The sequence below is a fragment of the Microcaecilia unicolor genome, chromosome 6, assembly GCF_901765095.1.
Source record: "Microcaecilia unicolor chromosome 6, aMicUni1.1, whole genome shotgun sequence".
Taxonomy (NCBI): domain Eukaryota; kingdom Metazoa; phylum Chordata; class Amphibia; order Gymnophiona; family Siphonopidae; genus Microcaecilia; species Microcaecilia unicolor.
This window is the reverse complement of record NC_044036.1, coordinates 20429389-20457294: the sequence shown is the minus strand read 5'-3', so window position 1 is coordinate 20457294 and position 27906 is coordinate 20429389. Positions and strand designations below refer to the sequence as shown.

Below are 27906 nucleotides of genomic sequence, written 5' to 3'. Positions count from 1 at the left end.
GACAGAGAAGCAGTTCTTGAAAAGAGGCAGGACTTTTGCAGACTTAGGAAAATGATGCAGTCCCACAGCAAAACAAGGTGGGGGAAAAAAAAAGCGAGAGAACCTGCCCACAATCATGAGTTCCACCTCCGTTGCATTCTTGCGTATCTTCAGCCAGATGTCCAGGGTAAAGAGAGTGCTGCTGCTATTGAAGATTGAGGTCAGGGAACTCATAAGGGCAGCCATGATCACAGCTATCATTAAGCCTTTTAAACCTGCAATGCAGAGGAGGATATGAAAGGACACGTGAAGATCACATAAAGAATTAAAACAAAAGGCTTAAAGCATTGAGGCACATGAGGTTCCAGTTCCCCTTTTGAGCTCAGTGGCGTAGCCACGGGTGGGCCTGGGTGGGCCAGGGCCCACCCACTTAGGGCTCAGGCCCACCCAACAGTAGTGCACATTTAGCGGTAGCTGGTGGGGATCCCAAGCTCCGCCAGCTGAAGACGGTAACGAAAACGCTACTCTCCACGATACCAGCACCTGCGCATGCTCAGTTTTCAGCGCATGCCTGCTGCGGACTGCCAAGGTAGAAAGAAGCGTTTTCCCGCCAGCTGGGATATTTTCTTGGTGGTGGTGTGTGGGGGGAAGAACACTTGGTGCCCACCCACTTCTTGCCTAGGCCCACCCCAAATCTGTTGTCTGGCTAAGCCCCTGAGTGTGATGAATCGGTGGTAGAAAAGGAAACTTGTGAGCTTAGAAGGTCAGGCATTAGGGGAGCCTTTTACTAAAATGTGGTAACTGCAAAAGTTAATGTGTGGTACAGGGTCGTAGCCAGACACCCAATTTTGGGTGGGCCTGGGCCCAAGATGGGTGGGCAGAAGAACCCCACTCCATTCCACATGTGATTTGGTCTCTCCTTCTCTCATCTGCATGCCATATGGTCTCTCAAACACCCCCCCTCTCCCGTATACCTTTTAAATAGCAGATTTTCACCAGCAGCGAGCAGCAAGTAATACACACTGTTAATGTTGGCCTCACTGATGCAAATTCCTGTTTCTGCATAGGCAGGAATATGTCAGAGGGAAGGCTGTGAGGCCGGTGTGAGTAGTATGTATCAGTCACTGCTTGCTGCAGGCGAAGATCTGCTATTTAAAAGGTATGCGGGACGGACAGTTGTTGGGAGTTTTCAGCTGGTGGGGCTTGGGAATCCCTGCCAGTCACATCATAGGTGTGTTGCTACTGGGTGTGCCTGAGCCCAAAGTGGGTGGGTCTGGGCCCACCCAGGCCCACCCTTGGCTACGCCACTGGTGTGGTGAGTGTTAAAATGTGTGATAAATGCAAGGGCTGTGCTAGTATCTGCCTTTCATTTACATGCACCTGTTGATAGTATGAGTTTAAGCTTGCTACCTGCCATCTACTACTATTTAGCATTTCTATAGCGCTACAAGGCGTACGCAGCGCTGCACAAACATAGAAGAAAGACAGTCCCTGCTCAAAGAGCTTACAATCTAATGTAACAGGCTTGCCTCAAAACCGCCTCAGCTGTCAAAAACGAGATGAAGCTACACTAATTCACCCCTTCTAATTTACAAATGGTATGTCAAAAATGTACCTGTATGAATTCTAAGCAAGGTTTTCAGTTTTCAAGAAGTTACCTGGGTAAATTCCTTGGAAAACTGTCCTAATAACCGCCTTCACTCTATCTAGAAAGTTGCCATAAATTGTCTCAACTTTCAAATTTGTCTCTTCATCCCATTTGACCTCTTCCTGCACCCCTGGAGGCAGTGATGTGCTGGAGCAGGCTCTCACAGGCTCGCAAGAGCCGGTTGTTAAGTTTTTAAGAATTTTGGGAGCCGGTTGTTAAAGTAGGGCCCTCCATGGCTACTTTGACAACTGGCTCCCAAAATGTGGGCTTGGGCTCCCTGCTGAATTATCTTTTACTTTGCTGGTGGGGATGCTGAGCCCTGCCAGCCAAGTAAATAGACTACTGCTGCTCCCCGCTCCTTGTTTCCAGCTCCGGGCAGCAGGCTGGGACTTCTCGAGCATGTGAGAGAAGTTCCAGCATGCTGCTCAGAGCAAGACGTTGGGAATGGTGGCAGTCCATTTATTGGCTGCCAGCAAAGGTATGCCTAGCATGCCCGCACGAAGGGAGGGAGGAGAGAGAGGCAAGTGTTGCTCCCCGACCCCACCCCACCCGGCCACCCCTGGCCCTTCCAACTGCAGAGCTGGCTACGTCTGGAGAAAGAGCCTGTTGTTAAAAATTTACCAGCACACCCCTGCCTGGAGGTGTGGGTACCACTGGTTAGGAACCCTTGCTTTCAAGAAATTCAAGAGGAAAATGTATTTTAACAGCAGGTATACACGTAAAATTACAACTCAGATTTATTAGAGGATCATCATGAGATATGTCAAGAAATATAATTTGTGCTGTCATCTCAGTATTCAAACACCCATTTCTCTTTTTTTTAAATATCTAGTTCTGAGCAGCCACATTTATTACAACTTAAACCCAATATTCCCACAAAGTATGCAGAGGGTCCTCACCTACAGGCATGAGTTCAATTACCAGTTTCGGGTAAGCAATATTGGTACAACCCACTTTAATGCCACAGACTCTCTCACAGATCTCAGGATCTACACAAGCCACTTCATCTGCAGAAAATGACAATGCAAAGAGAATCGATTACTCCTGATAAACACCGGAGGGCTTATTCCAAAAGCAAGCATGCCCCCAGCGCTGTTCCCTCTAAGCTGAGGAGTCCTCCACCTGTAGTCCTGCCAGAGTGGGGCGCTGTTTCACAATCACAGTTTCAATAATAATAAGGGACGGGGAACCTGCATTCTACATTCTACCCATCTCTTCTATTCCACCTGTATTGCAAAGTTCAAGGTGGACTACGTCTTAAGAGCTAGAACATTTTATCTAGGAAGTACAATTTCTCAGCTAATAACTAATAAAATAAATAGTAACTTACTATTCTTGAGATATGATATATTCACTAAACAAAGTCGTTTTTATAGCTCGTTTAAACATATTAAAACTGGGCAAATAAGTTCCATGCTTTTGCCGCTTGATAGAATTAGGAAAAGTTAAGCCAGAAGGGGTCCTTTTACTAAGGTGCGCTGAAAAATGGCCTGAGCTAGTGTAGGCGCATGTGTTAAGAGGTGCGCAGATCCATTTTTCAGCGCACACGTAAAAAATGCCTATTTTTGGGCGGAAATGGACATGCGGCAAAATGAAAACTGGCGCTCATCCATTTTGGGTCTGAGACCTTACTGCCACCCATTGACTTAGCAGCAAGGTCTCACGCGTTAACCTGGCAGTAATGGTCTACACGTACAATGCCTTTTACTGCCTGGTTAGCGCTGTGCGCCGGAAAATAAAAAATATTTTCTAGCACTCGTGGTGGACATGCGTAAAAAATGAAATTCTCCGGTACTATGTAAGCCACATTGAGCCTACAAATAGGTAGGAAATTGTGGGATACAAATGTAACAAATAAATAAATTACTGCCCGGGTCACACGGTAGCCAGGTGGTAATTCCAAATTGATGCATGCTGGGCGCACATAGGCACCTACGCGGCTTAGTAAAAGGGCCCCTAAATATCTTTTGTTAGAACATGACAGGCAAATCAATCTGAACATGTAGCTTAGGAATGTTCCCTTAAAGGTCCTTTATTTCAAAAAGTAGAGTTTAAACATGATTCTGGCTTCAGTTGGAGGCCAGTGAAGCCTAACAAGTGATGGGAGTAATTCTAACATATTTATGGAGATTAAAAATTAAATCAGCTGCTACATAGTAACATAGTAAATGACAGCAGATAAAGACCTGAACGGTCCATCCAGTCTGCCCAACAAGATAAACTCATTTTACATGGTATGTGATACTTTATATGTATACCTGAGTTTGATTTGTCCTTGCCTTTCTCAGGGCACAGACCGTAAAAGTCTGCCCAGCACTGTTGTTGTACTAAGTTCTGAAGATTCTGGAATCCTAGAGTTACAAGATTCCAGAATCCCAATTAGTAGCAACATTCCATGTAGAACCCCAAAGAGTAACATTGTAACATAGTAAACGACAGCAGCTAAAGACCTGAATGGTCCATCCAGGCTGCCCAATCAGATAAACTCATTTTCCATGGTATGTGATACTTTATATGTATACCTGTTTGATTTGTCCCTGCCTTTCTCAGGGCACAGACCGTAGAAGTCTGCCCAGCACTCTTCTTGTACTAAAAGTTCTGAAGCTAACGTTGAAGCCCTTTAAAATTTACACTCAAACTCATCCATATCTATTCAGTCAAGATCAGGGCGTAGACCGTAGAAGTCTGCCCAGCACTGGTTTCGCTTTCCAATTACCGGTGTCGCCACCCAATCTCCACTAAGATTCCATGGATCCATTCCTTCTAAACAGGATTCCTTTGTGTTTATCCCACGCATGTTTGAATTCCATTACCGTTTTCATCTCCACCACCTCCCGCGGGAGGGCATTCCACGTATCCACCACCCTCTCTGTGAAAAAATACTTCCTGACATTACTCCTGAGTCTGCCCCCCTTCAACCTCAATTCATGTCCTCTAGTTCTACCGCCTTCCCGTCTCTGGAAAAAGTTTGTTTGCGGATTAACACTTTTCAAATATTTGAACGTCTGTTTCTCCTTTCCTCCAGGGTATACATGTTTAGGTCGGCAAGTCTCTCCTCATACGGTTTGCAATGCAAATCACATACCATTTTTGTAGCGTTTCTTTGCATCGCTTCCAGTCTTTTTACATCTTTATCAAGATACGGCCTCCAAAACTGAAGACAATACTCCAAGTGGGGCCTCACCAACGACTTGTAGAGGGGCATCAATGCCTCCTTTCTTCTGCTGATTATACGTTACACTGAAGAAGATATGTTTCTCCTCTAATTCAATGAATATTACTCAATAGTGGAGGAGTGGCCTAGTGGTTAGGGTGGTGGACTTTGGTCCTGAGGAACTGAGTTCAATTCCAGGCACAGACAGCTCCTTGTGACTCTGGGCAAGTCACTTAACCCTCCATTGCCTGCTGCATTGAGCCTGCCATGAGTGGGAAAGCGCGGGGTACAAATGTAACAAAAATAAATGCAGGAAATGTGAGGATCCTTTTCTGGAGAGACAGGTCAGATCTTAAAGACAAGAATAAGTTTGCATAGATATAAGATCAGATGCCAATACGCAGACTGAGGTGACGCTTTGGGGACTGGAACATTGCATGCATGACTTTATGATCAGGATACTCCAAGGAAACTTTAAGAATAATCCAGAAATGTTACGCTTTTGAAGTTAAAATGATCAGATACTTTGATGCTAACAAGAAAGTTCTTAACAAAGGTGGACTTTCTAATGCATTTTCTAGTATTACCATTTTTAATTATTGTGTTCTGACTTAAGAGATTTTAGCTCCCAAAAGCTCATCAAGCAATGTATGGCGTGGCCTAGTAGTTAGGGTGCTGGACTTCGCTCTTCAGGAACTGAGTTTGATTCCTACTTCAGGCACAGGCAGCTCCTTGTGACTCTGGGCAAGTCACTTAACCCTCCATTGCCCCATGTAAGCCGCATTGAGCCTGCCATGAGTGAGAAAGCGCAGGGTTCAAATGTAACAAAAATAAAATAGATACTATTGGAGATTCTACATGGAATGTTGCTACTATTGGAGATTCTACATGGAATGTTGCTATTCCACTAGCAACATTCCATGTAGAAGGCTGCGCAGGCTTCTGTTTCTGTGAGTCTGACGTCCTGCACGTACGTGCAGGACGTCAGACTCACAGAAGCAGAAGCCTGCGCGGCCACATTGGTGATCTGCAAAGGCCGACTTCTACATGGAATGTTGCTAGTGGAATAGCAACATTCCATGTAGAATCTCAAATAGTAGCAACAGTGGAGGAGTGGCCTAGTGGTTAGGGTGGTGGACTTTGGTCCTGGGGAACTGAGGAACTGAGTTCAATTCCCACTTCAGGCACAGGCAGCTCCTTGTGACTCTGGGCAAGTCACTTAACCCTCCATTGCCCCATGTAAGCCGCATTGAGCCTGCCATGAGTGGGAAAGCGCAGGGTACAAATGTAACAAAAATAAAATAGATACTATTGGAGATTCTACATGGAATGTTGCTACTATTGGAGATTCTACATGGAATGTTGCTATTCCACTAGCAACATTCCATGTAGAAGGCTGCGCAGGCTTCTGTTTCTGTGAGTCTGACGTCCTGCACGTACGTGCAGGACGTCAGACTCGCAGAAGCCTGCGCGGCCACATTGGTGATCTGCAAGGCCGACTTCTACATGGAATGTTGCTTAACCCTCCATTGCCCCATGTAAGCTGCATTGAGCCTGCCATGAGTGGGAAAGCGCAGGGTACAAATGTAACAAAAATAAAATTAAGTTACTCCAATGTGATGTATTTATTGCTATTTTCTCTTTCCAGATGATTTAGCATTTCTAGGAGAATCTGTAGAGGTCTGCATAGACCAATTATTTTCCTTAACATGTATTTGATATACTTCAGGGTGCCTATGTGAGAAGTCAATTTCAATTTCTTTGTTTACACTGCAAACTTTCAACAAGAAATCTAAGCGGTGTACAATGTATAACTAATCGGGAGAAAGGGGAGACTTCGCAAACTCATATTGTACAAACGAAACGCAAGAGGAAAATGGGAAAAGGAAAGTTTACAAGCCGACAAGAGGGAAGAACGGGGAACGCAAAAGACAAAAGAAGGTGAGGCGCTATCTGAGATACCTACTGAAAACAAAACACAGGGGCAAGAAACTCCAGAATCAGACATTGGGAAGGGCTAGGGAAAAATAATAAGTCTTTTTTTTTGTGGCTGAAAATGGACGTGTGGCAAAATAGAAATTGGCGTGTGTCCATTTTGGGCCTGAGACCTTACCGAAACCCATTGACTTGGTGGTAAGGTCTCACGCGTTAACTGGGTGGTAAGTGTCAACATGTGTACACTGCCGATTACTGTCCAGTTAACACCACGTGGTAGAACAAAATAAAAAATATTGTCCGACGCACGTATCGGACGAGTGTAAAAAATGGAATTACCACCTGGGGCACGGGGTAGCCGGGTGGTAGTTCCAAATTGACGTGCATTGGACACGCGTAGGCGCCTACGCACCTTAGTAAAAGGGACCCTAAAACAGGACTTCCTGGTCACATCTCAAAAGACCTGATGGAAGAGGTTATAGGCCCTTTTGTGCAGACCAAAGAGATCTCGTGGGAGGATCAGGAAGCAGGAGACTAGCTAAGAAGATCAAATCTGGTGGGACAAAATGTTCAACTTGAAAGGAATCCGGTATCAAAAAGATGCCTACTTTATAAAGGTATTGGGCCTGATATTCAGCTGGTGGTGACCAGCGTTTTGAGGACTACCGCTGGCGTGATCCCCAGAAATTCAGTGCTGGGTCATGTCTGGGCTCTGGCATTGAATTTTTAGATAATTTTTAGGAATTAAATACAAATTAATATATGCATCTAGCTTCTCCTACATCAGCACGCAACTGTGGAATATACTACCAAAGGCCTTAAAAGCAATGCACGACTTAAAAGCATTCCGGAAGTTACTAAAGACCAGTGCATTTTTTCTAGCAAAAAAGGTGTCGGTGCTCAAATGCTAGGCCACTCTTCAGGGGTGGGGGTGATCACTGAGGGACCCACCTCACAATAGCCAGCCCCCCCCCCCCCCCCCCCGCATCCAGTCACAGAATCTATGACAAGGCACAATTTGTGTGTAGAGCCCGAGTTCTTTCATTAAAACTTGGGGTCCGTGGGTCAATTGTAGCAGACAACGGAAAAGGTGCCGGTACTCAGTACCCCCCAAAAAAGCCCTGCTAAAGACCAACCTGTTCATGAAGACATACCATAATGACCCATCATCAATGACCTAACATCTAAATCTGCTCTTTAACCCACAAAATCATCTATGGCTATGCTCCGGACTATATGCTCAACTTGACTGATCTTCCGCCAAGGAATGCCACGTCTTGCAGCGCGGTCATATCTCTAACTACACTTCCCGAACTGCAAGGGTGTCAAATACAAGCTGATTTTCACCTCTTCTTTTCGCTACTGGAGTCCCAAATACTGGAATGCTCTTCCGCAACACCTCAAAATGCAAACGGACCACATCCTCTTCAAACAATTGCTAAAGACTTACTTCTTTGTTAAAACGTACTCCCCTAGTTACTCTGCTGATTAATATACCCTTCATACTCTCCCACCCTGCTTAGTTCCCCATTGTTAGCTACTGCTTCCCTGGTCTTTCCTTTGTCAACTTTAACTATCTTTTCTTAATTTGTGATTTTCCTAATTTTCTGTAAGCCACATTGTGCCTGCATGTGTGGGAAAATGTGGGATACAAATGAACCATAAATAAATAAATAACTCCATCAGAACCAGATGAAACTGTATTCCCTTCACCTGATTGTTTCAATCAATTTGCCACCAATGAGCATTAACGATTTATCCCCTTATCTCTTACGCTGAAATGAACTGTTTATCTAATTTACTTTATATTGTACTTCAACATCTATGAACTTTATTGTAACACTACTTTGTATTTCTCATTCCGTAAATGGCGATCACCTTTACGGCATAATGTAAGCCACATTGAGCCTGCAAAGAGGTGGGAAAATGTGGGATACAAATGCAACAAATAAATAAATAAATAAATATACGGAGCTGGCAAAAATATAGCCGGAGAAGTGCGATTTTCACCACTTAACAGGTTATGGTCAACCACATAAAGACAGGACTGACTTTTATGTGGGTTCTATTCATGCAGTTATTTCGGTCAGTTAAGTGCTGACTATTGGACTTAATCTGCCAAGTGCTGACTCTGCCCCCGGAACACCCCCAAAATAGCTAATTCCACGTTGGACATTAAGAGGACATTTTCAGCGGCACTATCAAGTGCAACTGAATATGGCCCTGAACGAGAGAGTTAACGGACCAGGAGCTGTTTCTGGCCAGTTAAATTGCTTTGAATATTGACCTCAACGTTTTAAAACAATGGGTCTAAATAAGATTTCAATACATTTCTGGAGAAAAAGGCCATAACCTTTACTAAGGTAGACCTGGGGGAAACCACTGCTTATCTCTGGAGTAGGAAGCTTGAAATCCTGCTATTTTTGGGACTCTGAAAGGTACTTGTAATCTGGACTGGCCACTTTGGAAACTGGACTAGATACATAAGTATTGCCATTCTGGTAAAGACCGAAGGACCATCAAGCCCAGCATCCTGTTTCCAACAGTGGCCAATCCAAGTTACAAGTACCTGCCAAGATCCCAAAACAGTACAATAAATTTTATGCTGCTTATCCTAGAAATAAGCAGTGGATTTTCCCCAAATCCATTTTAATAATGTTCTATGGACTTTTCCTTTAGGAAGCCATCCAAACCTTTTTTAAACCTCGCTAAGCTAACCGCTTTTACTACATTCTCTAGCAACGAACTCCAGAGTTTCATTACATGTTGAGTGAAGAAATATTTTCTCTGATTCGTTTTAAATTTACTACTTTGTAGCTTCATTGGGTGCTCCCTAGTCCTAGTATTTTTGTAAAGAGTAAACAAGCGATTCACGTCTACCCGTTCCACTCCACTCATTATTTTCTAGACCTCCATCATATCTTCCCTCAGCCGTCTTTTATCCAAGCTGAAGAGCCTTAGCTGCTTTAGCCTTTCCTCCTAGGGAAGTCATCCCATTCCCTTTTATCATTTTCATCGCCCTTCTCCGTACCTGTTCTAATTCCACCATATGGACCCTTGGTTTGTCCAATTATGGCAACACCTATGTGGTTTTATAAAACAGGCTCTCAGAACCAGCACCAATAGCATATAAATGCCCACACTACTTGTTTTTTTATAAATATGTACATATGTACCAATTCCGCCTCTGCTGTATCCAAACTGCACCTTGGAAATGACTTTAGGAAGATTGTAGAGTTTTAGATATGTATGTGGTCACACAATTTTCTAGAAGTACTTTTCCACATGCAAACCAGGCTTTACACATGGACAAAGCTTTACAAAATTATCTCGCACATATACTTTCCAAAACATATAAGTATATTATATAATTTAAGCCAGAAAATTTGTACATGGCAAACAGCAGGTGTCGATATACATACTTAAGAACATAAGAGTAGCCATACTGGGTCAGATCACTGGTCCATCTAGGAGGTCTTTTACTTAGTCGCACTGGCGTTTTTAGCGCACATTAAAAATAGGCGCACACTAAACGCTAAAGATGCCAATTCCTATGGGCGTCTTTAGCGTTGATTTACTTCTACGCGTTCTACTCCACTCAGGATTTTGTAGACCTCAATCATATCTCTCCTCATCCCTCTCTTTTCCAAGCTGAAGAGCCCTAACCTCTTTAGCGTTTCCTCATACGAGAGGAGTTTCATCCCCTTTCTCATTTTGGTCATTCTTCTTTGAAACTTTTCTAATTTCGCTATAGTACTCAAGGTGGGTCGCACCATGGAGCATTACAGAGGCATTATAGTATTGTCGGTCTTATTTACCATCCGTTTCCTAATAATTCCTAGCACTTACAGACCATAGATTGATCATCCCGTCTCCACTGAAGGCCAGATGGGAACTCACCAGAAATTCAACCTTGGTTTTTTTGGCCCCTTCTCTCTGGAATTGTCTCCCAAAACATCTTAGATTGGAAGAGTCCTATATTCAATTTCGAAAATTTCTGAAAACACATTTATTTCAGAATACGTTTGAAAAAAGTCTGTGATAAAATGCTATAATCGGAATTATATGTTAGTCATGTACTTGTTATGAATGGCTACTTAGAAAGAACTGGTGTTTTTTTTTCTTTTTAGAATGGTTGTCTTAGCTTGCTTTCCTATCAATTTGATGGAGTTCTTTTATGTTTGTTTTTATTATGATTTTTATCAGTTCTGTTTTGTAACTACAATTTGAAACGGTATAGTAAAATGAATAAACGATAAACAACGATCCTGTTTGCTCTTTTGAACGCCGCCGCACATTGAGCAGAAGATTTCAGCGTATTATCTCCAGTGACACCTAGATCTTTTTCTTGAGTGCTGATCCCCCAAGGTGGACCCTAGCATCAGGCAACTATGATTCGAATTATTCTTTCCAATGTGCATCACCTTGCATTTGTCCACATTAAATTTCATCTGCCATTTGGATACCCAGTCTTCCAATTTCCTAAGATCTTCCTGCAATATTTCACAATCTGCACATGCTTTAACAACTTTGAATAGTTTTGCGTCAGATAACAGTGCCTGCCCAAATAAAATATATTATCATACTGCTGCACTTAAATCTGAAGCTATCCGCCCAATCTTCCATATCCAGAAATGGAAAAGGAAATAAACCAAAGAAAGCGTGGGATAAGCACGTGGGAACCCTTAGGAAGAGGAGGGATTGGGGGTTGCATAGGATGGGCAGACTGGATGGGCCATCTGGCCTTTATCTGCCATTTTGATTCTCTGTCAGCAATGAGCACTGGAACCACAAGGGAGTAAGGGAACAGGGATCTGAGTTCAAGGATTAAAATCAAATTAGGTGAGGGGAAGAGTATTAGTAGGCCACTTAGCTCCTTAACCATGAAAACAGACTACCCTGTGCGTATGGGTCACAAGAATGTTTGGAATGTCCCAGAGAAGCAGTTCCAGGTCCAGAGGATCCTGACTAGAGAACTTCATAGCCACTCTAGATAGAATTATGGCTCCCAACAACTTGTTCTGGTATAAGATTAACTAGAAGCCAGAAATAAGGAATTAGCAACTGTCAGAAGACAATAGTGCAGTGAATCCACCAGAGAGGTGGATCCTCTTCTACTTCTATCCCTCTGCCTGTCGGCGTACCTCAGGGTTCTGTTCTTGGTCCCCTCCTCTTTTCTATCTACACTTCTTCCCTTGGTTCATTAATCTCATCCCATGGCTTTTCCTACCATCTCTATGCTGATGACTCCCAAATCTACCTTTCTTCCCCTGATATCTCACCTTGCATCCAAACCAAAGTTTCAGCGTGCTTGTCTGACATTGCTGCCTGGATGTCTCAACGCCACCTGAAATTAAATATGACCAAAACCGAGCTTCTCATTTTCCCCCCCAAACCCACCTCCCCGCTCCCCCCGTTCTCTATTTCTGCTGATGGCTCTCTCATTCTCCCTGTCTCCTCAGCTCAAAATCATGGGGTCATCTTTGACTCTTCTCTCTCCTTCTTTGCTCATATCCAGCAGATCGCCAAGACCTGTCGTTTCTTTCTTTACAACATCCGTAAAATCCGCCCCTTTCTTTCCGAGCACTCTACCAAAACCCTCATCCACACCCTTGTCACCTCTCGTTTAGACTACTGCAATCTGCTTCTTGCTGGCCTCCTACTTAGTCACCTCTCCCCTCTCCAGTCGGTTCAAAACTGCTGCCCGTCTCATCTTCCGCCAGGGTCGCTTTACTCATACTACCCCTCTCCTCAAGACCCTTCACTGGCTCCCTATCCTTTTTCGCATCCTGTTCAAACTTATTCTACTAACCTATAAATGTACTCACTCTGCTGCTCCCCAGTATCTCTCCACACTCGTCCTTCCCTACACCCCTCCCCGTGCACTTCGCTCCATGGACAAATCCTTCTTATCTGTTCCCTTCTCCACTACTGCCAACTCCAGACTTTGCGCCTTCTGTCTCGCTGCACCCTACGCCTGGAATAAACTTCCTGAGCCCCTACATCTTGCCCCATCCTTGGCCACCTTTAAATCTAGACTGAAAGCCCACCTCTTTAACATTGCTTTTGACTCGTAACCACTTGTAACCACTCGCCTCCACCTACCCTCCTCTCCTCCTTCCTGTACACCTTAATTGATTTGATTTCCTTACTTTATTTTTTGTCTATTAGATTGTAAGCTCTTTGAGCAGGGACTGTCTTTCTTCTATGTTTGTGCAGCGCTGCGTATGCCTTGTAGCGCTATAGAAATGCTAAATAGTAGTAGTAGTAGTAGTAGGGACGCCCCTTTATGGGGCCGCTGTTAGAGATGGGCGCCCCCGTTCGATTATGCCCCTCCACGTCACAAAGAGTAGCAGAGCATGGAGCAAATCTTCAGAAATGCACTGGCAGAAAATGTTCAGTATTTGAAGAAAATCAATAGAAAACAGGTTTCACTTTATGCACCTTCTTTGGATTTGAGCAAGACATAAATGTAGGTCTAAAAAGAGAGCAATTTGAGTGCAAGAAACTAGAATTCATCAATCCTACTGGTCAATTCGGCATTCTTATGCCTGTAATTTACCCTTCATAGATTATATCCTTTCTTTGCTTTAAGGCACACAAAGAATCCTAGAATCAGGGCCCTGTCTCAGCGGCTGCCTGGACGTTCATCTGAGTGCTACAGGATATGGCTCATTTCTGATTATAGAGTCTGAATTATTTTCCTGAGTTGTCTTTATATCACTAGTTTAACTGCCCTCTACGAAAGGAAGGAAGATGGCGGGAGGGAGATGGAAGGGGTAATTGTGAGAAGTGAGAGGCACAAATCATTTTGGAGGGGGGGGGGGGAACAGTTTTGCTCCACTAATCCTACTTGACAGAGCATCTCGGTGATGAATTATGAGACACTCTCTGATTGATGTGGCTTTTTCCAGGTCACTGAGCAATAATTCCAAAGTGTTTATATAATCTATTGGAATCAATAAACACTTCAGAGTGATGGGACTGTAGACTGTTTGCCAGGTCTTTCTTCTAGGTTTGTGCAGTGCTGTGTACACCTTGTAGCGCTATAGAAATGCTAAATAGTAGTAGTAGAGGACACAATAAGGGGAGAATAGATTCTTTGAAGCTGTGTTATGACATCAATGGCAGAAGAGACAGTGTGTGTTCTAGTAGACTGCTGTATCCAGATAGAGGAAGCTGGGCTGAAAAACCCTACTCTGAACGGGAAGAACAGATTTACCAATGAAATCTAAAGGTAAACTCCCCAAGGAGCAAGAATAGACCCTGACCAGACAAAAGCAATTGCTGTTGAACTCTCAAACTGATGCCTTCAAACAATTACAGTCTGAAGCGATAGTTCTGCCTTCTGATGTACTAACCTCCCGAAAAGGCCTCCTGTCAAAAAACAGCCCATAATACCCAGAGGATATTATGTACAGAGCTGCAGGGTAAAATTCCCCTGGCAAAGGGTAAAGGGCTTAGCTACAAAAGATACATTGGGAGAAGCCAGTGGAGATAAACCTGCATCAGTTCTCCAAAGGAAGGCAAGCACATTGAATGTTCCTTTCTTTCTTTTCTTTAACTGAACAGTATTTCCTCATGATCCTGAAAGAAATCTGCCTGATGCTGCTGCTCATAATCAATCTGAGCTTGTCTAGCTGAAAAGAGACGCTATCATACCGTTCTTTGATGGTTCTTTTCCTTGTTTCTTTTTTTCCCCCTCAAGTCCCCTGATTTGCAGGCGTTCCGCTATGTGAGATCAACACAGACAGATGAAGCACACAGAAACCTATTCACCTATATAAACTGTAGTTGCATAAGAAAGGATCTTAGCCAGGCAGCCCATAGGGTGCAACTGTTACCGTGAGGCTAGTTAGGTGAACCTTAATAACATAGTAACATAGTAGATGACGGCAGAAAAAGACCTGCATGGTCCATCCAGTCTGCCCAACAAGATAAACTCATATGTGCTAATTTTTGTGTATACCTTACCTTGATTTGTACCTGTCCTTTTCAGGGCACAGACCATAGAAGTCTGCCCAGCACTATCCCCGCCTCCCAACCCCCAGCCCCGCCTCCCACCACCGGCTCTGGCACAGACCATATAAGTCTGCCCAGCACTATCTCCGCCTCCCAACCACCAGCCCCGCCTCCCACCACCGGCTCTGGCACAGACCGTATAAGACTGCCCAGCACCATCCCTGCCTCCCAACCACCGGCTCTGGGACAGACCATATAAGTCTGCTCAGCACTATCCTCGCCTCCCAACCACCAGCCCTGCCTCCCACCACCAGCTCTGCCATAAAAGTTGCAAACATAAAATGATTGCAGAGAAGCCACTGCAGAATTAGTGGAGATAGGAAACATGGAGTTCTCTCAATGGAAGCAATAGCTCCTGAGCTTTTATCATAGAGGACCGAGTATAAGAATCATTTACCTATTAGTTAAACTCACAGTTCTTCCTCACGTTATAAGAAACAGTAGATAAAGGATAAGGGGATAGGGGACTTGATATACTGCCTTTCTCAGGTTTTTGCAACTACATTCAAAGCAACTTACATATATTCAGGTATTTATTTTGTACCAGGGGCAATGGAGGGTTAAGTGACTTGCCCGGAGTCACAAGGAGCTGCAGTGGGAATTGAACTCAGTTCCCCAGGATGAAGGTCTACTGCACTAACCACTAGGCTACTCCCCCACTAAGGAAAGCATTGTTTTACATACAGTAACAGCTTTTAAAATTGCCCTCAAGAAGGAACAATTCCACTAATATAGATATGTCAGAAAGTCAGCGTTCAGGGTAAGATAGTTTGTAGTCTTTCTGCTATGATTTTAGCATAAATTTTGGCATCAATATTTATAAGAGATAAAGGGCGATAGTTTTGTATTCTTTGGGGATCCTTGCCATGTTTTGGGAGAACTATAGTTGTAGCTTCGGTAAACGATCCAGAAACTTCCCCTGATGAGATTAAATAATTAAAGAAGGAGCTTAATAGAGGGGCGAGTATATCTTGGAAAGTAAGATAAAATTCTAATGTAAATCCATCTGGGCTGGGAGCTTTTTTTTTAGCCATGGACTTTATAGCAGATTTTACCTCTCTAACTTGTTAAACTGTTATTAAGTCAATGGTACTTAATTTCCTTTTTTATTGTTATATCCAAATTAATAAAAATGATTGAACAGAAAAAGAAAGTCAGCGTTCAGTTCTGGTCGCCGCATCTCAAAAAAAGATATAGCGGAATTAGAAAAGGTTCAAAGAAGAGCGACCAAAATGATAAAGGGGATGGAACTCCTTTCGTATGAGGAAAGGCTAAAGATGTTGGGGCTCTTCAGCTTGAAAAAGAGATGGCTGAGGGGAGATATGATAGAGGACTACAAAATCCTGAGTGGAGTAGAACGAGTAGAAGTAAATCGATTTTTCACTCGTTCCAAAAGTACAAAGACTAGAGGACACTTGAGGAAGTTACATGGAAATACTTTAAAAACAAATAAGAGGAATATTTCACTCAATGAATAGTTAAGCTCTGGAACTCTTTGCCGAATAAGGTGGTAACCCTATCGAGGAAAAGTCCATAGTCTGCTATTGAGGCCGACATGGGAAGCAACTGCTTGCCCTGGGATTTGTAGTATGGAGCGTTGCCATGATTTAGGTTTCTGCCAAGTACTTGTGACCTGGCTTGGCCACTGTTTGCAAAGCAGGATACTGGGCTAGATGGATCATTGGTTTGACCCAGATTGGCTACCTATGCTCTTATGTAAGTCAAGTAGAAAGAGAACCTACCTGTAAAAAGTGCTCTGCTAATCATACCAGGCAGGACAACAAAAAACATGGGCAGTATTTTCAAATAACCTCCTAACACAGAACCCCCTTTGGCATGGGACATGTTCTTGGCTGCAAGAGACCTCTGAACTATCACCTGAAATACATCGACACAAAGTAAAAAAAAAATAATTGTAAGATCAGATATGTTGGCCTGAGTCTTCCTAGAATAAATGCCAATATTATTATAGAAAGTACAATTTCACTTCAAGAGAGCTGGGTATTTTTGTACAGACTTGATTAAGTTTAGGATTGACCCGGAACAGTGACACAAGGGCACAGAGTGAAGTTTAGGAGACAATAATACAGCTTTTGACATTGGTTGCTTTGGAACACAAGAGTATGCTTTCCCAATATTGAAATGGGAACCTGGAATTGTGAATAAAGGCCATCATTTTGAAACAGTTGGAAATGCACCTTTGCAAAGCAAGCTTATTCCTTAACACAACAAAAGGAAAAAAATTATGTCAAAAAGAAATATGATTAATTTTCATTCTTCCAAGTAAGTCATGTAGCTAAAAAGGAATACAAGAAATGAATTCCAAAACCACATCTTTACCTGATCGGTGCACCAAACCCACATAGCAATCACAGTGAGGCCAAATATTAGCCCAGGCCATGGAAGGTCACCGGTGATGGGATCTCGGAGCATGTGGAAAGAATCTGCACGAGGTAGATGGCAGGTTGTGTTTGGCACCGTGACATTAGGGATTGCTTTCATGTACTTCTCTTCAATTCCTGGATACCAGCCGATTTTATCGAAGCCTGAAAGGAGAGAACCAGGCACACCCGTTAAAGGGGGGGGCCGACCACAACCGGGCTGAAGACCAGCGAAGACAGAAGTGTGGGGGAGGGTACAGGGAGGGCCAGCTAGAGAGCAGAGGTAGTAGTGGGAGGGAAACAAGGGGTAGCAAGGGAGGGGGCAGGAAAGAAGGGGAGGAGCAAGGGAGGAGGAAAGAGGAATTCGAACTGCACAGGAAGAAGTCCTTTTGAATTTGGAGGCAGGAGACGAGCAACACCCACCTGCCCACCCACTTGAGAGGCAAGGTTTGTCGCAGCAAGGCGTTAGACTACAATGTTTACGCACAGCCAGCAATGGGTACACAGCAGCTTGACACAAAACAGTTACAAGTTTGGGGTAACTACTGCTGCAGAAAGAGTTGTGTGGAAAGTTATCAAGTTGATGCAAATGGTAGGCTTGCATGTGAGCAGCCTTGTTATAAGGAAACAACGTGTATACAGCTTGTCTCCTGGCTTCGGCAGCCGGGAGGCCTAGAACGTCATTTTGTAAATGTGGTAGGTGCCTCCTTCAACGGGAAACAACGTGTATACAGCTTGTCTCCTGGCTTTGGCGGCCGGGAGGCCTAGAACGTCATTTTGTAAATGTGGTAGGTGCCTCCTTCAATGGGAAACAACGTGTATACAGCTTGTCTCCTGGCTTGGGCGGCCGGGAGGCCTACAACGTCATTTTGTAAATGTGGTAGGTGCCTCCTTCAACAGGAGACACCAAGTGATGTTGGGTGCTTGGAAAACAGCACAGGGGGCCACAGGGGCTTGGTACGGCTTGGCCTGTGGCCCAGAATATGCAACTACGTGTAGAAGCTGTGTTCCCAGGTAGAAATGCAAATGCTGGCATAATGATTATTAGAAGATGTAATGTAATTTGTTTAAGTTGTAACAATTTTGATGTTCCTGGCTGCGGCCAAAATAAATCCAATTCTATCGAAGATACGGCTTATAGTGTGGTATTGAAGGGGGTGGGGGTTGATAAGTCTGAGTGTGTGCCGAATGCCCGAGTTGAGCCCAAAACATTTGTATTCACAACCTGCTTTGACTTTTGCCATTGACGTTACTCAACAGAGCAAAATGAGGAAACCAACCGCCGGACTCTGTGCAGGTCATCCAAAGTTGGTCACATAGATTTGGGTGGAAATCACAGATCCACGCATGAACTAATTAGTTAATTGACCACTAACAGTCTTGGTGTTAATTGGCAGTCATTCGGAGTTACGCATGGATCTTCTCTACATTCTATTCTACAACATATGCGTTGAAAGTTTACGGTGCACAATTCCAAGGGGGTGTGGGCATGGGAGGGGCATGGGGTGGTCGGGGGCATTTCCAGGATTTAGGCATGATGTTCTATTAATTAGGCAACTGTCAAAGGGAAGTGGGAAGTGGACCAATGACTCCAGAGAAACGGGATACCGGTATAAAAGGTAGCACTTTATTCACAGACTCGACACAGTACTGTGTTTCGGCCCACAGGCCTGCCTCAGGAGTCGTATCCTTTGAGCATTGGCGAGTTAATTTTCTGCACTGTTCCGACGGTATGGTTTCTGCGCTGTTGGCTTATGCTATTGCGGGAGTTCTGAGCATCAGGGAACCAGTGCTTCTTCCAAGCCTTTATTCTGGTGCTCCGGTAGAATAGGTGGAGGGGCATAATTGAACGAAAACGTCTATCTCCATGGGCGTTTATCTCCGAGAACGGGTCCGTGAAGGGGCGGACCGAACCGTATTTTCGAAAAAAATAGACGTCCATGTTTTATTCGACAATTTGTGAGCTGGGCGTTTTTGTTTTTCAGCGATAATGGAAAATGAAAGCGCCCAGCTCAAAAACGAATAAATCCAAGGCATTTGTTCGTGGGAGGGGCCAGGATTCGTAGTGCACTGGTCCCCCTCACATGCCAGGACACCAACCGGGCACCCTAGGGGGCACTTTTACAAAAACAAAAAAAAAGGTAAAAGAGCTCCCAGGTGCATAGCACCCTTCCCTTGTGTGTTGAGCCCCCCAAATTCCCCTCAAAACCCAATGCCCACAAGTCTACACCATTACTATAGCCCTAAGGGGTGAAGGGGGCCACCTACATGTGGGTACAGTGGGTTTGGGGGGGGGGGGTTGGACGACTAAGCAAGAAGCAGCACAATTGTAACAGGTAGGGGGGGATGGGCCTGGGTCCACCTGCCTGAAGTCCACTGCACCCCCTAACAACTGCTCCAGGGACCTGCATACTGCTGCCAGGGAGGTGGGTATGACATTTGAGGGTGAAAATAAAAAGTTGTGAAACATCATTTTTTGTGGTGGGAGGGGGTTAGTGACCACTGGGGGAGTCAGGGGAGGTCATCCCCGATTCCCTCTGGTGGTAATCTGGTCATTTAGGGCACTTTTTGGGGCCTTATTCGTGAAAAAACAGGGTCCAGGAAAAGTGCCCTAAATTCTAGCTACAAACGCATACTTTTTGTCCATTATCGGCGAAAGGCGCCCATCTCTCCTCGGCCGATAACCACGCCCCAGTTCCACCTTCACCACGCCTCTGACACGCCCCCGTCAACTTTGTATGCTTCCGCGATAGAGTGCAGTTGAAAACGTCCAAAATCGGCTTTCCATTATACCGATTTATTCGTTTTTGTGAGATAAACGTCTATCTCCCGATTTGGGTCGAAATCTAGGCGTTTTTCTCTTTCAATTATAAGGTGGATAGTCTCTCAGTGCATTCCAATCCTCATTCTGGTGCACCAATAATCTCTCAGTGCATTCCAATTCTCGTTTCTCTGGAGTCATTGGTCCACTTCCCACTTCCTCTTGACAGTTTGTGTTTTCGTGGGAGTTAGCGTTCATCCACTCAGGTGGATCACCCCTTCTGCGATTAATTAGGCAACGGCATTTACACATTATTACAGCAATTGGGGATATTTAAAGATAAACTGGAGCTAATATATCACAAACTCTACTATACAAATATGCTCCAGAGCACTGTTCTTGCGAAATGAAAATATTTATTTCAATCACTAATTAAATATATAACATAAAGATAATATCATTCTAGCCTCATTCATGCAACTCACTCAACTCTCTATCAAAGTAAACAATCTTAAGAAACAAGTCCAGTATTGTCTTGTCCAAAAGCCGATGATCCAACTAAGGGATCAGTTACAAAAGAAACACCATTTTCATTGATCCAAAATTGGGCGTAGCCAATTAAAATCTTCTAAACACAATGACTTCAAGCAAATCTAGAATAGCGCCTAAGCAGAATTAGATGCCTAACTGCCATTTACCTCTATTCGGCTGCCTAATTTCCACTTGAGTGCCCAAAGATAGCATTGGCATCTAAATTGTGGCACACTATATATAATTACGGGGTTGATGAGTGGTTTCTCGCGCAGTAACTGCTAGCACAGAGCTGCGTTAAGGGTTTTGCAGTAATGTAGCAGTTGCCGTGTGGTAAATTGCGCATTTACCCCCTGATTCTATAAAAGTCACCAAAAGTTTCACGCACTCAATGCGATAGAATAATGAGCCAATTAGTGCCAGTAATTGGCTTTTTTTAACAAGCATTTCTTGGCACTAATTAGATTTCATTGGGGCTTACGCACATAAATTTAGGCAGTGGATTCACACAAACATTTATTATGCATGGCCCGAAACAGGGAATGCGGAAATGAGAGAATCATGAGCGTTTCGGGCTGGACCGGGGAGGCCTGGTTTTCAGCTAATGTGTAATTATAGAATATCAGTGCTCCACGCGTAAATTTAGGCGCGGGTATTGCATCACGCTTTCATTGGTGCAAACGGTGGTGCCTAGATTATGCACGATTTCTCCACTTAAGCATTAATTCCATAAACCGTGCTGAGCTTTAGGCGCGGCTTCTAGAATACCACTAAAGTGGGGAGAGGGGGGGTTGTCGCCATTTCTAGAATTCACTCCTATGTGCTTTTTGTGTAAGGGTGGAGAGTGGGCATGGAAGGCATTTGGGAGTCAATGTGTTGCAATTCACCATGAGCTAAGTGACTAATGCAGAGTTAATGTGGGATCCCTTACCAACTCCTACATTGGAGACATTAAGGGGCCCTTTTATTAAGCCGCGTAAGCATCTACGCCTGCCCAATGTCTGCCAAAACGGAGTTACCGCCCAGCTACTGCCTGGCTCTTGCGGTAATTTCATTTTTGGCGCGCATCCGATACGTGTGTCTGAAAAATAATTTTTATTTTTGGATGCACGTATCGGATGTGCGCCAAGTGGCATTTGACGCACGTAGGTCATTACCGCCCAGTTACCGTGTGAGAGACTTCACTGCTAGGTCAATGGCTGGCGGTAAGCTCTCGGACCCAAAACGGAGGCATGGCAATTTTCATTTTGCCGCACGTCCATTTTTTGGCAAAAAATTTTTAAAAAGCATTTTTTTTTCAGGTGCGCTAAAAAATGATTCTGCGTGCGTACAAAACACGCGCCTACACTACCGCAGGCCATTTTTTCAGCACACCTTAGTAAAAGGACCCCTAAGTGCTTTTGCATTAACTGCGAGCAAGTACTGCGCATTAAAGTAAACATCAACACAACATACCGGGAACACCTCCAGTAGATGGAGTGACCCTTTTCACAAATTTGGCGGCAATCTGGAGCTACTGCAGGTCCAACATGGGCACCGGCGGTAGTTCCATCCCCAGCATTCCACTCCGCAGGCGCTAGTGCCACACACTACCCAGTTACCACCGGATTAGCGTGGAAACCCTCACCGTCACCTCAGGGGGTGGGGTAAGTGCTCCCCCCACATGGCTACGTGGTAAGTGAAATCTTACCACATAGCCGTTTCTTTTTCAGCCTTCTTACAAGCTGCGGTAAAAAGGGCCTCAGCAAACGGCATAAATGGTCCCCGCTGCTAGCTCAGGGCCCCTTTTACTGCAGCTTGGTAAAAAAGACCCTTAAATTTGCAGCTACTATGGGGTAAAGTCCAGCGATGAGTCGTGGTAACTACAAATTTGACCACAGTTTAGTGAAAGGGCCCCTTCATTATTTTAAGTACATTTTTTAGAAGGAGGAAAGAGAAACCTAATGGTTTCAAAACAAATCGCTTGCATTCTTACTTATGAACATCAGAGTAAAGGCTCCCGCCACCATAATCAGAGTCTGCAGCGTGTCCGTGTATATCACTGCCGTTAGACCCCCTGCAGACGGAAAGCAAACAAAATTCACCAGAGGTTTTTAGTCACACATTTCCATCATCTGCAATACCTCCTTTAAATCTCCAGCGCTCTAGTGGGTAAGTTTTGGGAGCTAAGAACATGTGCAAATGGCAATTTAGTCGTTTCCACGCGTGTGTGGTCACATATGTGTGCAAATGGGCTGTTCTCCCCGGGTACAATTTTAGAAGTACACATGCAGAGTTGGTAGCACGTACTTTGCTGGTTAAGTATGCACATGGGCGAAGTTTCGGCACAGAACACGAGTACTTGCATAGATTATATAGGGGCCCTTTAACAGAACGGCAGTAAGCCCAACGCGGGCTTACTGCTCGCTCTTCCGGGACTACTGCTGGCCTAATGTGCCCACTGACGGTAGTCCTGCCCCAAGCATGTGCCATTTCCAGGAGAAAAAGTTAATCAATAGAAATCAAACAAAATAAAACATGGAAAAGAAAATAAGATGATACCTTTTTTATTGGACATAACTTAATACATTTCTTGATTAGCATTCAAAGGTTGCCCTTCTTCGTCAGATCGGAAATAAGCAAATGTGGTAGATGACAGTATATGTAAGTGAAACATCCAAGCATTTCATTGACAGTCTAACAGGGTGGGGGTGGGTAGGAGGTATGCATGGGAACATCAAAGCATTTCATTGACAGTCTAACAGGGTGGGGGGTGGATAGGTGAGAGGAGGGTGATAAACAGAGAAATACAACTTTATAATGGGCTAGAAAACCCAGATCTTTGTTAAGTCCTGTCTGTTGGGTGTCAAAATATTCAATCATTCTGACTTCAAAGGTCTTACGTTCCTGTATTGTTTTAAAGTTACCTTTCAGGATTCTTACTATGAAATCACTGGTACAGTGTTCTGGTTTTGTAATCAGCATTTTTAACAGCACTTAACAAGCAATAGCGAGCACTAATTGGCAATAATTCCAATTTATGCGTGGAAATCGCTAAGTGCATTCCATAAAGAACTGCGCTTAAATTGCAAAGCGTGCAGTGTGATAAACACAGTGTCTGCCCTTACTTGAGGAGGCCACCAGAGGGTGCTCTCTTCCTGAAAATGGGAAAATGCCCATTCTGGTCACTAGAGGGAGCCAGTGATCTAGCTGAGTATTGACTTGCATGGGCCAGTAGAGGGAGCTCCAGGGAGATAGCTGGGGGAGTGAGAAGAGACTTCTAGACCCAGATCTTTCTGGAACCAGAGGGGCGAGGTCTCAAGAGGTGGGGAGGTTTATTGGACACCTCATAAATAGCTTCCTCTCAGTAGAGGAGGGAGTTTTGCTCGAAGGAGAGAGATCCCCTGGAAGAGACGGGCTAACCCTATGGAGGAGGGGAAACTGTGTGTTCAAGGAAGAAAAGCAGGCTGAAAATCCTGGGGTAAGAAGTCCCTGAAGTATTAGGGTTGAACTGTGTGTCCTCAGTACTGGGAAAGAACTGGGTGTTCAAGGGGAAGGACTGTGTGTCCAGGACTGTGGGTCCCCAGTACTAATGTTGGAACTGTGAAGTGTTGAAAATGAATAAACAGCCGTGGGGTGGAGGATAGGACCATAAGGTTAATGTGAGTAAAGAAGGTCCTATCCAGGGGTGGTGGCTGTTATACCCTGAGACCCAGGTGTTCCCCAGTAAATGGGCTCAGGGAGGGCTGCTGCACACCTGAGAGCACCCCTGCGGGCTTACAGCAGTTCAAAATAAATGCGCACAGCTGAAAAGGGGTGTGTTTCTGGGCATTTCATGGGTGTTCCAAAATTTCTACACGTAATTACAGAATACGGGTCAGGGCGCCTATATCTACACACAGGGATTTACACCAGGTTTTTTATTGGTGTAAATGGACATGCGTAGATTGAGGCACTAGGGTATCGACTAACTGTATTCTATACACCGCACCTAAATCTTACAGAATACGCTTAGTTTCATGTTGATTTTTCAGGCACTATATATAGAATCTGGCCCTAAGGGGTGAATTCTATATATGGCTATTCTAGAAGCCATACTTAAAGTTAGGCATGGTTTATAGAACACCATTTAAATGCAGGGGTCATACATAAATTTAGGCAGCGTCATTTGCACCAATTAAAACGTGGTGCAAATGCTCTCATCTAAATTTTGGCACATTGCCCCAATTGCGTGCATAACTCAAAACCATGCCCACGCTTAGCCCTGAAATGCCCATGACTCTCCCATTTCCAAGTCCCCTTTTTCAGGCCACGCATAGAATTTAGGCGCAGAGCCTGCGCCTAAATTTATTTGTGTAAATACCAATTAAATTTAATTAGTGGCAATAATGGCTTGTTCACACTCCAATTATCGGCACTAATTGGCTCGTTCACTTAATTTGCGTACGCAAATTGTGCACATGCCTACATTTTCACTCACAAGTTTTAGCAACTTGTATAGGGTTTGGAGGTTGGCATGCAGCATCCCACCGCCCACTTTTAGGCAGTCTTTTGAGAATTACCCCCATGTTGTACACTAATATCGGACAGCAAGAAAATATGAAATATGTTTTTTTTTTCTGCTTGTTTTCATTTGGTAACGACATGCAATGAAATAGGATATGTTGTCGATATTTCCAATAATCCAGGAAAAAAAACCATAAAGGGCTTTCAAGAATGGAACAAATACACTTTATTAATGACCCGACATGGGCCTTGTTTCAGCATAAACCAACGCCTGCCTCAGGGGTAAATCGGCCAATCAACACTAAGTACTAAAGTTGTTGCTCATCATGCAATGATTCAACACAATGGAAATTCATTTAAAACTGCCCAATTGTTTGTGTGTCCACTTTAAAAAAAAATGTTCTGCTTGATGCATCGCCAGACCTTGCGCGTCGAAACCGGCAATTAAAAAGCCCGCAGATGCGAATCAGGAAACCTTTGCCCCTCTCCGTTGCATGTCGACATTTCCTATGTCATTGCAAACGACAGCCCATCCGTAATGAAAACCAAGACCCCACTATTACATCAGATCCCACGCCAACGTAAAGATGGCTCTGAACCTTAGTGCATCCATATCATGGTCTGGTCCTTCTATTTAACTAAGTCTTTAACTCATATATCAATGGAAGCCTTTTTGATCATTGCCACATAGATTTTTGGAAATCATTAGATGAAAAAATTGAGTGTTTAAACCAGAAGAATTACCAGCAATGGTGTAGACCCCGGTTACCAGCAACAGTATCACTGTGGCTAGGTAAATGTCCCAACCCAAAGAAAGTTGGATAAACAGCGCTCCCGAAAAGATATCTGTCTGGAACAGAGGAAAACCATATTAATTCCCTTATTCAGCTAAAAAAAAAAAAAAGAAAACCTTAAATAAGGTGAGGTACAGGCCAGGAAGAAAGAAATTAGAGAAAATGTCAATACAGAAATTAATAACATGTAAGTTAAAAAATGTAGGGATCCCAACCTTATTTAGATGGAAATGTCCATGCCATGATTAATATGGCACATTTCAAGGTATATATTTGTGTTCAGAAATATTTTCTAGGCTGCTAAGGAAACTATAAACTACTACTACTACTTATCATTTCTATAGCGCTACCGGACGTACGCAGCGCTTCACACTTGAACATGGAGAGACAGTCCCTGCTCAATAGAGCTTACCAGGTACTGGATGCTTACGAGGGCAATTAAATAACAGTACAAAGATGTAGGCAGAGAGGGCCAGATTCTATATATGAATCAGCACCTAACTCTTACCTTTCAGGAAATCCAGACTGCCCCAACTTGACTGCCCCTATCAGACTGACTGTTCACGTGTCCTTTAGATTGTAAGCTCTTTGAGCAGGGACTGTCTCTCTTTGTTAAATTGTACAGCGCTGCGTAACCCTAGTAGCGCTCTAGAAATGTTAAGTAGTAGTAGTAGTATTACATATAGCAGTGATTTAACCATAGCTGAGATTGTGATGTCATAATGCCTCATTCCACCAATGCCTAAGAGCCAACCTCATCAGTGATGTCACAATGGCTCAATTGTCCTATTATTGCCTTACTTTCCCCCCTTAGTGTGTTTCAGTCTCTGGTAACCAGAGCTGATATTGTGATGTCATAATGCCTCATTCCACCAATGCCTAAGAGCCAACCTCATCAGTGATGTCACAATGGCTTGATTGTCCTATATTTGTCTCACTCTTATCTATTAGATTGTAAGCTCTTTGAGCAGGGACTGTCCTTCTATGTTAAATTGTACAGCGCTGCGTAACCCTAGTAGCGCTTTAGAAATGTTAAGTAGTAGTAGTAGTATATGGCACCTAATACAGCGACGCAGAAACGATTTCTGCCTAAGAATATTCTATATGTGGCATTTAGATTTAGGGGCTGCAAATAGAATACACTTAGCTGATATCCCAGCACCTAAAACTACGCACCTCCATTTACGCCGATGGAAACGTGGTGTAAATCCTGGTGCACAGATTTAGGTGCAGAGGGCCTATATCCTATAACAGTGTATGTAAAGTTTGGAACACCCACGAAGCAGCCGTTTCCCCACCCATAACCACGCCCCTTTTTGCCAACGTGCATTAAAATGTAGACACAGCGCTGGAAAACACTGCAGAACCGGTGCACAAAAATAAAATTCCCAATGTTCAATGTTAACAGCATGCAAATTATATGCGCTCTGTGCATGGGGGAGGAGCATGCCTGGAAATGGAACTTAAAAAAACCTGTATAGATCTCTTGAATTGATACAGCTACTCTCTGTATTTCTTAGAACACAGAAGTCAAATTCTGTGTAAAAAGACAATTTTTTCCTTTTTTTGGGGGGGGGCGGGGGAGGGAAGGGGCTCTCAGAGACTAATGGAATTTGCAAGCTCAGTTCAGAGTCCTTTAGCTAAGAATAGAGATTTCACTGCTAGAGAAAAGAATACCCCCTCCCCATGATACTCAGTTTCAAGGGAGCTAATCAGAATAGAGATCATATCCTGAGACAGGAAATGAAAATGGACGAATATCCAATCACACAGCTGCAGATTATGCAAAATACAATTCTTATGCCTTGCTAGTGGTTTTGATAAACTTGGCAGAGTTACTTAAAGCAACCACTAGATGGCAGTATAACACAAATATAAAAATATAAACAGAACACGGTTTGAGGCATGTCTCTTTCAAAGTGGAAGCTCAGTTCAGCTCAATTCTGCACAAAACAATTCAACTTGAACAGTAGTAATTAACCTTTCTTGGGTTAGAGAATACCTACTGATATTTTGGTGAATATATAGAGAATTAGGGACATGACAGACATGTAGATTCGAATCCTATGCCCTCCAAATCGCTTTTCCAGGTATTCAGGCAAGGTGAGAACTCCAGCTGCGATATATACGGGTACAAAAATCCAGCCTAGGGCAATCAGCACCCATGATGCCTGCCAGGAAATAAAAAGAAAACACAGCCTTATGTCCAGCCACAA

General features: G+C 43.8%; 1 protein-coding gene across 2 annotated transcripts in view; it reads right to left on the bottom strand.

Moving 5' to 3' along the window:
- Positions 1-27906, bottom strand: part of SLC5A9 (solute carrier family 5 member 9) — a 100966-nt gene that overhangs the window by 17177 nt on the left and 55883 nt on the right. For both annotated transcript variants that reach the window (XM_030206705.1, XM_030206704.1), the window contains exons 5-11: positions 27697-27861; positions 25641-25746; positions 22387-22467; positions 17079-17284; positions 16481-16616; positions 2527-2634; positions 104-254 (exon numbers count right to left, since the gene is read on the bottom strand). In XM_030206705.1, coding sequence (XP_030062565.1) covers positions 104-254; positions 2527-2634; positions 16481-16616; positions 17079-17284; positions 22387-22467; positions 25641-25746; positions 27697-27861 — 953 coding nt within the window. The remainder of the gene's footprint in view (positions 1-103; positions 255-2526; positions 2635-16480; positions 16617-17078; positions 17285-22386; positions 22468-25640; positions 25747-27696; positions 27862-27906) is intronic.